General features: G+C 39.4%; 2 protein-coding genes across 5 annotated transcripts in view; one reads left to right on the forward strand and one right to left on the reverse strand.

Annotated features, from left to right (window-relative positions):
• tex10 (testis expressed 10) overlaps positions 1 to 10,029 on the reverse strand; it is an 18,703-nt gene extending 8,674 nt beyond the window's left edge. Inside the window, exons 1-9 of one of the 3 annotated variants that reach the window (XM_015370618.1) lie at positions 9,714 to 10,029; positions 9,368 to 9,573; positions 7,072 to 7,259; positions 6,666 to 6,992; positions 5,669 to 5,881; positions 5,326 to 5,578; positions 5,130 to 5,242; positions 1,779 to 2,026; positions 123 to 258 (exon numbers count right to left, since the gene is read on the reverse strand). In XM_015370618.1, coding sequence (XP_015226104.1) covers positions 123 to 258; positions 1,779 to 2,026; positions 5,130 to 5,242; positions 5,326 to 5,578; positions 5,669 to 5,881; positions 6,666 to 6,992; positions 7,072 to 7,259; positions 9,368 to 9,550 — 1,661 coding nt within the window. In that variant the 5' untranslated portion in view covers positions 9,551 to 9,573; positions 9,714 to 10,029. The remainder of the gene's footprint in view (positions 1 to 122; positions 259 to 1,778; positions 2,027 to 5,129; positions 5,243 to 5,325; positions 5,579 to 5,668; positions 5,882 to 6,665; positions 6,993 to 7,071; positions 7,260 to 9,367; positions 9,574 to 9,713) is intronic. The other 2 variants (XM_015370627.1, XM_015370609.1) reach the window with 2 other exon arrangements.
• A 276-nt stretch (positions 10,030 to 10,305) lies between these two features.
• LOC107082102 overlaps positions 10,306 to 13,570 on the forward strand; it is an 11,828-nt gene continuing 8,563 nt past the window's right edge. The window contains exons 1-4 of one of the 2 annotated variants that reach the window (XM_015370568.1): positions 10,306 to 10,459; positions 10,855 to 11,281; positions 12,221 to 12,248; positions 12,955 to 13,032. In XM_015370568.1, coding sequence (XP_015226054.1) covers positions 10,865 to 11,281; positions 12,221 to 12,248; positions 12,955 to 13,032 — 523 coding nt within the window. In that variant the 5' untranslated portion in view covers positions 10,306 to 10,459; positions 10,855 to 10,864. Of the gene's footprint in view, positions 10,460 to 10,854; positions 11,282 to 12,220; positions 12,249 to 12,954; positions 13,033 to 13,570 lie in introns of those variants that run through there. The other variant, XM_015370579.1, reaches the window with a different exon arrangement.

Consider the following 13,570-nt stretch of genomic DNA (forward strand, 5'->3'; position numbering starts at 1 on the left):
TGTATGAATATAATATACAAGTTTCACTTTTTAAATGGAATTACTGAAATCAATCTACTTTTTCATGATATTCTAATTTTATGACCAGCACCTGTAGGACCGATATGTTGACAACATCTAACCTGGAAATGTGTGCGTGTCCTTGCTCCTGCAGGTAGAGCTTGCTGTAGAAGGAGAGCAGCAGAGATCTGGTCTGAAGCGGCAGGTTCTTCTGCTTATAGTAGATGTAAACGGCTGCCAGCAGCTCCTCTGTCACTGCTAAACAAACAACACAGAGCAACACCTTTAAGCCGTCTGCACGCACATCACAGCTAATCCCTTAAAACATCTGGAACTCATCCAGCTCTGGAGGTAGCAAGCATATTTGATTTAATGCATCACAACTTTAAAAATGCAAACTGCAGATTCCATTTAAAAACAAATACAGAAAAAAAAAAGGAATTACACTTGTATGATATTTACAGGTGCATGTATCGTCCCAACATAACTGACATCTACAGCTAGCATTGCTGATGTACAATCATCTTCCATCCTGCTTAGACAGTCTGAGGATTTCCTAACAGTTTTTATAATAATTTGATAGTGGGTTTTATGATCCTTATGTTTCCTTATTCATGAAATGACAAAATGCTGAAACTGTCTTATAGTTTGGTATGGGCTAAAGGGTTTCTTTCACTGCTTTTTGGACATCTAAACTAAATTAGATAAGATTAAAAATAAATAAATGTCAAGCACATGGACTGGATTATTTTAGATGCAGATTCAGAGTCTTTACTCTGGTAGTAGGAAAACAAAACAAACAAAAAATATAAAAATAAAAGCTCTTTTTATCGTCCCAACCATAAACCTAGCTCTGATCTATGAAGGCAAGAGAAGCAAACTATTTTAAAACCAGCTCTGAGTTCTCTAAGTTACAAAAAACAGAATTCAGTTTTTTTTTTTATTAGTATTCAATTAAGGCTACGTTCGCACTGCAGGCCTTGATGCTCAATTCCGATTTTTTTACGTTGCCATTCACATTTCAAAATATATGCCACTTGTATGTGATCTCCTGTGTGAACTGCATTCATACAGCTTAAGTGTCCCGCATGCGCAGTAGAGGACGCAATGACATCACAAGCTGGCGTGCTCTATGTTTACGGAAGTAAACAGGGATGGTAGCGCTGGAGCGCATCTAGCGATCTTTCCAAACCTTAAAAGCTCAATCTTTTCAAGATGGTTAAAAAAATATACTACTCTCAGCATCATCGCCCGCCATGGTTGTTGTTTTTCTTGCCGCTTCTGTGTAACAAGACGCAGATTAGTGACCTTTGTCTGGTATTAAAGGTGTTCAGGTCGGATGAATGTGACCTGGCCGTTCAGACACAGGTCACATTTGAAAAGATCAGATTTGTATCAGATTCAGGACCACATAGCCAAGCGGCCTGGGTCGAATTGGAAAAAAAAATAGGATCTGTGTTGTTCAGACTGTCAGGAAAACATCAGATCCAGGTGGTGTGTGGGCAAGAAAAATCGGATTTGGGTCACTTCAGGCTGCGGTGTGAACAAAGCCTAAGTTAGAACAAGAAAAAAGTGGAAGTCACAAGATTTTATTTTATTCACACATAAAAAAAATTCCAAAACTGCAGAGAAACCCCTGGATTGGAGCTACATATTATGATCATAATGGCTCGTTGAGTGGGTTGAGCTTGACGCATACGTCCAAGCGGTCCACAATGGACTCCTGTGGTTGTGTTAAACTCACGCCTCTGCTTTGATTAAATCCTTAGCATGCCTACCTCTGCTCCTCTGCGTGAGCACCATCTTCCACACGGTGCCCAGCAGCATGTGTAGCTGCCTGTAGCTCAACCTCACACCGTTCCCCAGGGTGTCCCGAATAAAAGCCCTCAGCGGAGACAGCCAGTCTCCGTCAGCCTCCTGACCCGGACCCTGCTTCTGGCTTAGGGAAACCATGACCTGGCAGAGGGTGATGTTTAAGGCCAGGGGCTCCACAGTGGGGGCAGGAATGGCCGCACTCTGTTTGCTCCTGGAGAGAGGAAGATAGAGGAGTCAGCAAAACCAGCAGCATCAGAATCCAACCACAGAATACAGCTAGATTTTAAAAAAGCTCCTTAGTTGGTTTCAGCTTCACATTTTGTCTCATTTAAAACAAACTCCAGTATATTTTATTCTGACTTTATTTGCATTCATTAGCAAAGTGGATGAAGAGGATCAATCCTTTTGGAAGTTTTGCTGATAAAAGTCTGAAAGGAATGCCTAGAGGCTTTCCCCGCTGTAAAATGATAACTCTACCTCCACCACCTATAACTGGATGAAGGGTGTTTTCTAGGTGACTTAAAACACTATTTTGAATTATTAGAATTTCACAGCTCTTTTTATCATGTTGCTGCCCCATCTATGGGTTCTGATTAACTGCAAACAGGATTTCTAAAGGCCTTCTTTGTGACTAGGGCTGAAACAATTATTTGGATTAATGTGATTGTTCGATTGAAGATAATTATAACTGAAATAATCGTTAACTAATTTAACTGGAACTGGAGAATAGACCGTAAAATACACTTTCCGCTGTCAGAGCAACCCACTTAGAGCTCAAATTATATCCAAATTGTAAAAAAAAAAAATATATATATATATGGACATTTTGCATTTAAGCTTAAACATTTTTTTTTGCCTATCAATATGCTCTATCCAGAAAACATGTTGAAAAGTAGTTTCACCTGGTTTAATCACCTAGGGGAGTGGTGGCCTAGTGGTTAGGGCATTGCGCTTGAGTCCCAAGGGTTCTGAGTTCAAGCCCCACTCCCACAGTCTGTGGCAAGAGTCCCACTCCTTACTCCTAACCCCACACTGCTGTGGATCTAAAGCTCCTCCAAAGTTACACCAGGCCTCTTGACAACCTACCTAGTAAATGCCCCTTAGATTATAGTTCAATTAGTGCTCTGTTGTAAGTTTTAGCTTGAGTTTCTCTGTTTTATAAACTGACTCTTTTTCTAAACTTCTGTATTAATTAGGCAACTATGATGGCAAAGCATTAAAACAAACAAAAACAAAAAAAAAAAATCACATTCAACTCTGATGCTCCAACTGTGTGTGTGTGTGTGTGTACCTGTCTGGCCCTAGGAGGGAGGACCCTTTTTCCAATTTCGTTATAAAATTCAGGACCAGTGTTTGCAAAGTGAGGACATTTTGCAGGTCCTCACATGCTATTTTGCTAATGGTTAGGTTTATGGTTGGTTTTAGGGTTAGGGGATAGAAAGTGTTGAAAATAACTGAAAATCCAGGGAAGTCAATGGGAGTCAACACATGGTCCTAGTGTGTTGAATGAGTGTGTGTGTGTATATATATATATATATATATATATATATATATATATATATGTGTGTGTGTGTGTGTTTTTTTTTTTTTTTTACAGAAATGACAAGAAATACACAAAATTCTATTTGTAATTTTCATTTTGCCTTCAATGTCGATCACAAATCTTAATGATCAAAAGATGAAACTGTTGCTTGAAATTTTAGAGTTGCTATTCTATTTTCCAGGAAACGTTCAGATTGGCTGAGCTGTTTAACATCACTTAGAGTCATGTCAGCAGCTAAAAGCAACTCAGACCTCTGACCATCTTTAGGATATTCTATTTTGTTACTTCATGTGCCAAATCAGGTGACTATCTCCAGTGTGAAGTTTATGCCCCCTCAGCCAGATCTCTCTACTCCCTCCTTTATTTGCATTCCATCAGGCTCCTCCTCACAGGAGATTTTTTGTTTTCCTTTTTCTCAGCTGCTCCATTAGGTATCTGTTCCCAAGGACTGGTTTCTCTCATCTTTTGTGTTTTTTTTTATGGCATCTACTGCTGTGAGAGAGGTATAGAGAAGTCAGTACACCACTGTTTCTTCACAACAGGTCGACTAGGATTCAGGTTTGGTTACTCTCTGTTTTCCTTTCTATATGAACTTTATTAGTAAAATACCACTATGGTTATTTTCGCCAATCTCATTTGTTAATTGAATAGGTGCAGAGCATTGATCTCTACTTATTCACTGGATTGCTGATAGGCCGAAAAAATTAAAGTCATCTGCAGCCATCTTGGTACTCCTCACTCTCACTGAGTCGCGCCATAAAAATGCCTGTAATGTAATGTTGTGTAATTACCATAACAATGTAATCAATACATGTATATCACATATACATTATCAATTTAGTACTTCTGGCACATTTGGGTTATTATGCTATGTGATGGATTTGTATAATATGTTATATTACATGATTTAAAGACTTCATAGACTTGATGTTGAATATGCAATGTGATGTGCCCATTTTTTTTATCATAAGTTAAAGTGATCTACTTATGTGTGTGTCAAAGTGATTCATTTATCTTTGTTTTAAAAGTCTTAAGCCCCGCCCCGGAAATGAAAATCATCGTTGTTCGATGCTGTAGTGCACGTATTGTTTACATTCCAAGCGGTCTAACTAGGAAGTACCAATATGACAGCTGTTGACTTCACAGTACCGTGTACTACCAACGGCCTATCAGCAATCCAGTGAATAGAGATCAGTTGGGCAGAAGTGTTAGGTGCATATTATATTTTCTCTTTTACATAATGCAAAATCAGAATCGCCTAAAATCACCGATAACAGGTCAGAGTTTTCTGAACATGAAAATTGTGAAATCAGAGGAAGAAAAGCTTCTGCAAATATCAAATCTAAATGTTAATCTTCTTTAATGATTCCAGCATGCTGAGTATTATCTTTTCTAATGTAAATTCTGCTGGTAAACCTGAATTTCCCCAATAACATAAGACATTTGACATTTCTATTCTCTTATCAATCATTGGAAACTTTAAGAAGTCTGCCATGGAGGTCTAATCGGAACATGGTGACATAAACACAATGTGTGCAAACCTCCATGCCGTATAAGCAACAAGAGGTGGACAAAAAAATAATGGAGTAAAAAAAAGCTGAAACCTTTAGCTGCTTAGAAATAAGCATTTTATAGACTGGGTCCAAAGCTATAAATAATCTTGAATCTCATAAATGTGCTGGAAAGCTGGAAAGTGCTGGAATGCTTTAAACTACTTTGAAGAAAGCTACAGTAGATGGATGTCTGATAGTTACCGTTGATGTATTCCTACCTTTTGAGATCAATTTTTCTCTTATGTTTGGGTGTGTCCCGAAGACCATAGGGAAAGTTTTTCATGAAGTGTTGTTTAAAATCTCCAAGATATTCCTTACGGAACCATGCATCCTAAACAAAACGGTTATTTTAATCATTACAAATGATTTCAACACAAAATAAAATAGAAATGAAAAGTGCCTGTCTGATCTCACCAGTGCGTCCTGGTTTTCACGCTGGGTGGGAAGTTTTCTAAGCAGCTGCAGAATAGTTAAGACTTGGAACATTACAGACATGGCGTCGGGTGTGAGGAGGTGGGCGCCCTCGGAGCTGTTCCAGGTGCGGTCTCCGGCGCAGGCCTCCACCCAGACCTCCAGCAGCAGAGGTACCAGCGTAGCCGCAAACATCTGAATGGACTCTGCTGATTCCAGACTCTCACTGCCCACACCGCCAGTGTCCACCTCTGGTCTGTGCACCAGTTTAAAGGGAAAAGAGCTTTACATCTACCGTTCACACGACTGTAAGAGAATATTTTTCTTCTCCTAAATGACATCATACCTGAGTTTAAAGGTGGAGTGGGGAGTGGGTTTGGCCCCAGAATTTTCATACACCTTAACGTCGATCTTTTTATAAATTAACTCCTCCCACTTCAGATTCAGAGGGCTAAGGCCGTGCTTTCCACTTGAACCAAACACTCCTTCGGTTCGCACAGACAAGTCCCCCTCCTCTGTGGGTCTTTCCTCAACAACAGCTTGAAGAAAGTTTCCAAGTCTGCAAGATGATTAAGTTAAAAAGGGTTTTATTATGATAAAGAAAAGGATTTCCTCCCTTATTCCCTTATTGAAAGCCTGGAAAGTGCCAAGAAGTTCCAGATCTGTTTGTTTGGTACAGTATTGGACTAGAAAGTAGGTTAGAGGTAAAATATAGGAGTCTAACTTTCTGAAATAAATATTAATAATAATAATAATAATACTAATAATAATAAAATCCTTAACCCCCACACTGCTCCCTGGGTGCCGCACAATGGCAGCCCACTGCCCAACAAGGGGATGGGTTAAATGCAGAGAGTAAATTTCATTGCTTTGTACTTGTAACAGTGTAACGACAATAAAGCTGCTTCTTATTATTATTATTATTATTATTTTGTTTGATCTAGGGCTGAAACAATCGGATTAATCGTGATTAAGCGTTTATTGAAATAACTGTCAACTAATTTAGTAATCGATTAATCGTGGACTGGATTATAGAGATTCTAAAACATACCTTCAGCTGACAGAGCGACCCACTTTGAGCAGTAATTACATCCAAATTGTGAGACAATATATAAATATTTTGCATTTAAGATTAAAAGAAAAATCTATTTTTTGTCAATATGCTCTATCCAGAACTCCCTGAGTGGTTTTAGTTTTAGTTTCACCTGGTTTGATTTCGTAAAAAATCTTCTTTAAAGAACCTTTAAGCTATCCTATTATTAACCAGTAAATCAAAAAAATTATTGACAGATTAATCAATTTACAAAATAATCATTAGATGCAGCCCTAGTTTGATCATGTACCTGAGAAGAACAGACAGCCGCCACTGCTGGCTGGTCACCCTCCTGTCCGGGTGGACTGAGAGCGCCCAGGTTCGCCCTTTGGCGTCCAGAGTCTTCCTGATGCCTCCAGAGCTCTGCCTGTGAGAGATCTGCTCCAGAAAGTTTGTGAGGAGCACCGCAGGTCGAGAGGCCAGCAGAGAGGGGTAATATTCCAGGAAGATGTCCAGAACATTCATGGCGTCCTCCTGGATGCCCGGCTCAATGTGGGTCATAGCACAGGTGAGGTGAGCGCTGAGGAGTGGAAAAAACGGAGCCACTCGTTCTGCTGGCACAGACCGTGCAACAAACCTGTAAGACGTTTCAGATAATGTGTTTAGGTTAAGATCCTAACACCAGCATCATTCAGCCAATGTGTGCCTTTTCTAACCTAAGAACGCGGGTAGCCGCCACGCGAACGTTTCCATCCTTGTCTGTGAGAACAGCTGCGACCTCTGAGAGCAGGCGTGAAAGATGCTGATCTAACAAAGAGGGACTCAGAGACAGCAACTCTTTCAACCCCAACAAGGCACCGTGTTTCACGTTGGCATTGTAATGATGCAGCTGAGACAGAAGCTCCTGGAAATCAAAGACATTTTGAATTGAAGTTTAACGTAATATCTAAGCAATAAAGCACCACAGGAAAGTATTCACACCCCTTAAACCCAACAAATAAAAGACCATCCAACCAAAACGACAGGCAAAGGGATAAGAGCATCGTCTCTGCATGCATGCTCGCTATGAGGGATTGCTTCAGTCAGTAACACAAAGCAAGCAAATGTCAGCTGTTGCTGCTTACTCATCCAGAAGGAGTGAATCCTGCAAAGTTAATAACTGAATGCACTCAGCTGTTGCTTTTTTGGATAAAAAATAAACTTTAAACCACTTTGCCTGGATTTGATTGAATTCTCTCTTTAAAGTGGCTTGAGGTGACACGTGTAAGGAATTGCAGCTACAAAAATAAACCAAATTGAATTTAATCATTCAGAGCAGTGGCTCCCAAAATGTCCTTGCTGGCCTCCCTTATGTATTCAAGAAAGTTTTTGCCCCCCCTCATCTCTGACACATAGAATTCAAATTGCTAGATTGACTCCTTAACCTTGGAAAGGGGTTCACAGATTGATTAGTGCAGGTGTTTTGTTTTTGATGGGTGGCTGCGGGTCAATAAGCAGAAAGTTTTGTATCTGAAGGTTCAAACTTTTAGTTTTTTTTCTCCGATTCTTTCTCCTTCTGTCACATGTCGATATTGGCGAGGGAGAAATAGTGCGTTCATGCGGTATTGTTGGTAAATTATGGTACTACCAAAAATATCAAAAACTGACATGAAAAGCTAGAAAAAATGTATGATACCCAAGCTGTCAGAGACTAGGTAAACTTTGACCTCTCAACATGGCGGAGAGCACAGATTCTATGATGAGTACTGCACTGTTAAACGTTCTCTGTTGGTGTGTTTGTAACCTAGACAATGCTGTGACATACATTTCATTTCACAATATCACCATTTTAAGGTTTCAAAATAACCATTGATGTTTGACTTTATCAGAGGCTAGCTAGCTAGCAGTCCATCAAGGACTGATTTAGTGGAACCAGAAGATGAGTCCAAGTAGCAGGTCAGTGTAGTCTATGGAACCATGTTCCTCTTATCTACTGTAATTTCCACTTTACAAGAGGAAAGGGTCATCATTACCAGACCACATGAAGGCAGCATCCACCCTGAGTTTAAACTATTTTAGTGATCGGTATGACTAGATAAGTTATATAAATTCAGTCCATTTACCATCTGAAGCAGATGCATCTGGAAGTATGTTATAGACAGAGAAATTAAAAGGAATATCAGTCTCTAAATGTATAAAGCTGACAGAGAAATTTCCCAATTGACAAACATTTGGGTGGTAACATTGTAATCTTTTTTTTTTTTTCTTATATACAAAAGCAACTGCAAAATGCAACATTTAGGGGAGTGGCGGCCTGGTGGTTAGGGCATAGAACATAGAACATGAACTGTTCTAGTTAAACAGTTCAACTGAAACATCATTAGTTCAACTTTTTTATTTTCTTTAGTCCAACTGTTTTTAATGTTCTTTTTTGTTTCTGCATTTTTTATTTTATTTTATCTATTTGTTTTTTTCCTACTTGCTTTGATTCTGTTTTATTTACCTATATTTTAATCATGTAAAGCACTTTGCATTGTCTTTGTACTGAACTGTGCTATACAAATAAATTTACCTTGCCTTGCCTAGAGCTTGGAATCCTGAGGTTCTGAGTTCGAGCCCCACTCCCACAGACCCTTAACCCCACTCTGCTCCTCGGGCGCCGCACAAGGGGATGGGTTAAACACAGAGTGTTAATTTCTTTGCTCTGTGCTTGTGACAGTGTAATGACAATAAAAGCTGGGGGGAAAAAAGTTTTCTAAGCCATAACAAGGCCCCAGACATTTTGAATTGTGAAAGCTTGCTGAATGGGAAGCGAAATGTATTCAATCTTGGGGGGAAAAAAATTTTTTTTGAATGACTATTACCTGGATGACTGAGACTCTTCACTAGTGTATTTAAATGTATTAAAATAATGAAACCTATGCTGTTCTACAATATATAATTGAGACGTGTCTGTCGATGCAGCATTGTTTGAATAGTGTTGATCCTTTTACAGTTAATACAATGTTGGTTTTGGATCTCTGCAGAACTTACATTGATGCCCAGCTGTTTGTGAGTTGTAGGGCCACTTGTTTCTCTCTTTAGCTGCTCAGGCAGACTGATTCCTCTTGTACGAAAGTTCGTGTTGGTGGCATTATCAGCTCTGGGCTTCTTCTTTCCTACTTTAAGCTTGACCTTTTGGAAATCGTCCTGCCTCTTCTTCTTTTTGGCCTTCATCTTTAAGTACACTTAAAAGAAATCTGTAAAACAAACATGATACTGAATCAAATGACTGCATTTAAGCTGAGACAGAGTAAAAACGTTGTTGTTATTGTCAGGGATGTGGAATTAACATAAAAAAATATATATCAGAGCGCATGCACTATTGTTTGGCAGTTACCTTTTTTACATCCCTGCATCATGGAGCATGTGTTCAACTTACCACAAGGATACCGCGTCTAGCTTCAGCCTTCACTACCCCTCACCTCATCAAACATTAAATCTTACTAAACACTTATAAACCTAGTTTGAGGCTTTCATTTTAGATTAAAAGTATTTATTCGGTTTCCTCCCGGTTGTTCACTGGGTCCGTGATTCAATGCGTTGGGTTCATGTTGTTCATCAACCCGTTAGATTTGTTCAAATTACGGTTGTGGAGCTAATGACCAAAAACCCCCCCTAAAGAACAAACATGTGACTGGCGAGTTAATGGGTACGTTTTTGATTCCGAAATAAATGGAATTAAACAAATTGTCACAAACATTCCAGGAGATACAATAAAAGTCGTTTTAATTAAAGATAACACTACAAGCTCCTTTCTGGGCATTAGTTCGGTACGTCATGGTATTAAATCAAACGCACCCTATAGGTGTCCACACAAGCGCCTTATCAATAAAAATAGTTTAAGATCAACTACCCTAATATAAAAGACGAAATATAAAAATGTGTTAAAATTTTATGCAAAATAACCCATTTAGCTGTTCGTTTACTTAAAACATATCCCTTTTAATTTGTTTTTCGTTTTATTTTATGGGCACATATTTGTCTACCTAAACTCGTCAGAGAAGTGCCCATTTTATTCCGAAAGGAACAGTACAGACCGTCTGCAGGTTTATAGAAACTCTGGTTTTGCAATCAATTTCTCAGGTATGAGTGCTGATGCATATTTTTTGTCCAAGTTATGTGCCATTTATTGAGTTTTAGCTTTGATGACTTTGAGTTTATAAACAGACACCGCTGATCTTTAGGGAAACGAGTTCCATGGACGGTTAGCAAGGCCTCTGATGCAAATCGACGCTAAAATAATCTGAAATGTTGGGGGGGTTAGGGGAAAATATACGCAAACCTCGAATACTTGCTTTGGTTCTAATATATATTTCAGATAATTTATTAATAGCGAAAATGACATAGTTACATCATCAGTATACCATCGTCATGGTAGCGGCCCACTAATGAAAAATACAATTTCGATTGTATAATATAGATATTAACACCCCGTCCTGTTGTTTAAGATTTGATTATGTTTCGGTTTCTTGTTGCAGTGGTGAAACTATGGAGACTTACCAAATGGATGCGCAGGCTAATCCCATCGAAGATCAACCAGCACCAAATAATGGGCCCCCACTAATTAATGAGGGACCGTTCCAAGGGCCACCGTTTCTTCAGGAACCGATCCAAGGGCCACCTTTTCTTGAGGAGCCGATCCAAGGGCCACCTTTTCTTGAGGAACCGACCCAAGGGCCACCGTTTCTTCAGGAACAGATCCAAGGGCCACCCTTTCTTGAGGAACCGATCCAAGGGACACAGTTTCTTCAGGAACAGATCCAAGGGCCACCATTTCTTGAGGAACCGATTCAGGACCCATCATTAATTGAGGACCCGAATAATGGGCCACCAAATAATGAGCAAACGACTAACGAGCAACCGAATAATGTGCAACATCATCCTAAGAAAAAGAAAAAGAAGAAGGTATTTAATTTGCACTTGGATCTTCATAAACCTCAGATTTTTATTATTTTTTTTTGGTTCAGCCTTCAATCCGTCTAGGAACCATCCTAAGAAGTACAGTCCAAGCCCCTGGTTTTTATGGAACTGGGCTACTGGTTTTATCACACCCTGGTGCTGCAGCATCATTCAATACAAATCTCTCCATACATTGTTGTGCAGAAATCCCAGTTTTACTGGCACTGATTGTTGTCAGGGGTTTGGCTGCCAATTATTAAAGCCTAGAGCTTTACTTTTAGGAGATTTCTGCTGCCTAAATTGCAGTCGAGACAAAATTAATAATTAGCCTGTTTTTCAACCACACATGGTCCTTTAAAACCATTCTTAAGTGCATTGTTTGCCCCATGACTTTTTGTGGTACATGTGGTAAATATTAGAAACTAATTCTAGTGTGATTTGTTGTGCTATCCAGGTGTAACACCAGTGGGCAGTATCTTCTAATAAAAGTAGCAACATTCATATCAGTCCTTGGATGAAGGGCTGCAACTGTATTTATTTTTGCATCTTTTTCTGTTTATTAATACATCCGTCTGTCCAGATGAGCAGGCAGGTCTTTACCTCAGTGCTCTGTTATCTGGCTGCTCCAGACAAGGATGTGTTTTGAACGCTGGTTATCCTCAGTGTTACAGCTCTACGTTTCCCCCTGGAGAAGCGGTAACTTAATGTTGCTGTTCTGATGTGATGAGTATTCATCACTTGTACGGAGTCAAGAAAAGCCGATTCCCGTGGCAGTCTCTGCGTGACGTAGGGCTCACGGAGAATGAAGGAAATAAACTGCTCTGCGGCATGTATGGTGTAGGGGACGTGGATGAGGTGTCCAGTCCTCTGCTGAGTGTCATTCTGTCACTAATTCCTGTATGTGTCTCTCTCCTCCTTGTGGGTTTATTCCCTCCGTGCTGACAGAGAAAGCCACCGCAGTCTGGTGATATAGGTAAGTCTTCTGACACACGGCGCCACTTCCTGTGCTGAGAGCTGAAGCTTGAGACCTTGGTCTCTCTGCTTCAGCTTATGAGTGGTGGGGGCACATGCTCACTGCTCAGCATTTGGGGGACTATTTCGGTGCCATTCACACAGTTTTTAACTCTCTATTTGGCTCCTGTCTGACTCAACAGGCGGCCAGTTTAGATGGTAAAAACTTCTTCAATGGCGACACATTCTCCTGAGGTGTTGCAGCATTATAAGCAGCATCACTTTAGTTGGATAAGTGTTTAAACGTTTAAATGCTGGCAAATACAGTGTTTACACTGGTAACTTTCTTATGGACCCAATTTTCACCTGGTCATCATGTTATAAATGGGCAGATGCTTCATTTCTGTGGCACAGCAGTGAGTCCGGTGGAAGCACTGCATCTATAGTGTCTCACAGACCAGTGTGGGCCTAAGTGGGGATTGTCGGAGAGCTGTTCTCGTTTTTATCTCTGAGAATTCCAAAAGTTTGAAGCGGTTTGAATGCCTGTTGGTGTTCAGTTAATCAGAAAGTATGCTCCCTGGTTATTAGTTGTTGCAAATTTTGGAGTAATGCAGCCGGCTCCATCAGCGTATCATTAATGCAGTGAATAGTTGGTAGTTTTTGGGCAAGCAATTATTTTGATTACTGTTTAAAGTTATGTTGTTCTGACCACTGCCGTGTTTTTGCAGTGTTCTCCAAAGGAAATTCTTTCCAAACAATGCCTTCACTGAGCAAGCTGTTAAAGGACGCCACAGAAACTATCATCGGTAAGAAAATGAATAATTTCCCCCCTTTTTACAGGGCATGCTGCAAATATGAATTCATTTTTTTTCTTAAAAAGTTTTGGATGATAAAAAAAAAAATGTATAATAATGCATTATTGTGAAAGAAAATTAAAACATTGTTCTAGACAATTTTCAGCAAATAAAAATCATGTTTTCCGTACTTGTTTTTTAACTATGATAGTTCTTTGGGTCATATTTCTATTACCTTTATGCATCTTTATTCAGAATTTTTGTTATATATAATTCTAAAAAGCAAAAAAAAAAAAATTGTGTGTGTATGTATGTATATATATATATATTAGGGATGCATGATATAATCGGCCCCTATCGGTATCGGCCTTAAAACTGAATATCGAACATCGGCCACCCCACCGATATTTAACCCGATATTTGATCAGCTTCTGAGTTTCTAAAGTCTTCCTCAAAAACTTCTTTTTTACAGACTTAAAAACTTCTAAAGACGAGGGAAAAAATATTGATACATTAAAATATCACAATATCTTCATATGCTGATATATTG

Source organism: Cyprinodon variegatus, unplaced genomic scaffold (genome assembly GCF_000732505.1).
Source record: "Cyprinodon variegatus isolate N-32 unplaced genomic scaffold, C_variegatus-1.0 Scaffold2, whole genome shotgun sequence".
Lineage (NCBI taxonomy): Eukaryota > Metazoa > Chordata > Actinopteri > Cyprinodontiformes > Cyprinodontidae > Cyprinodon > Cyprinodon variegatus.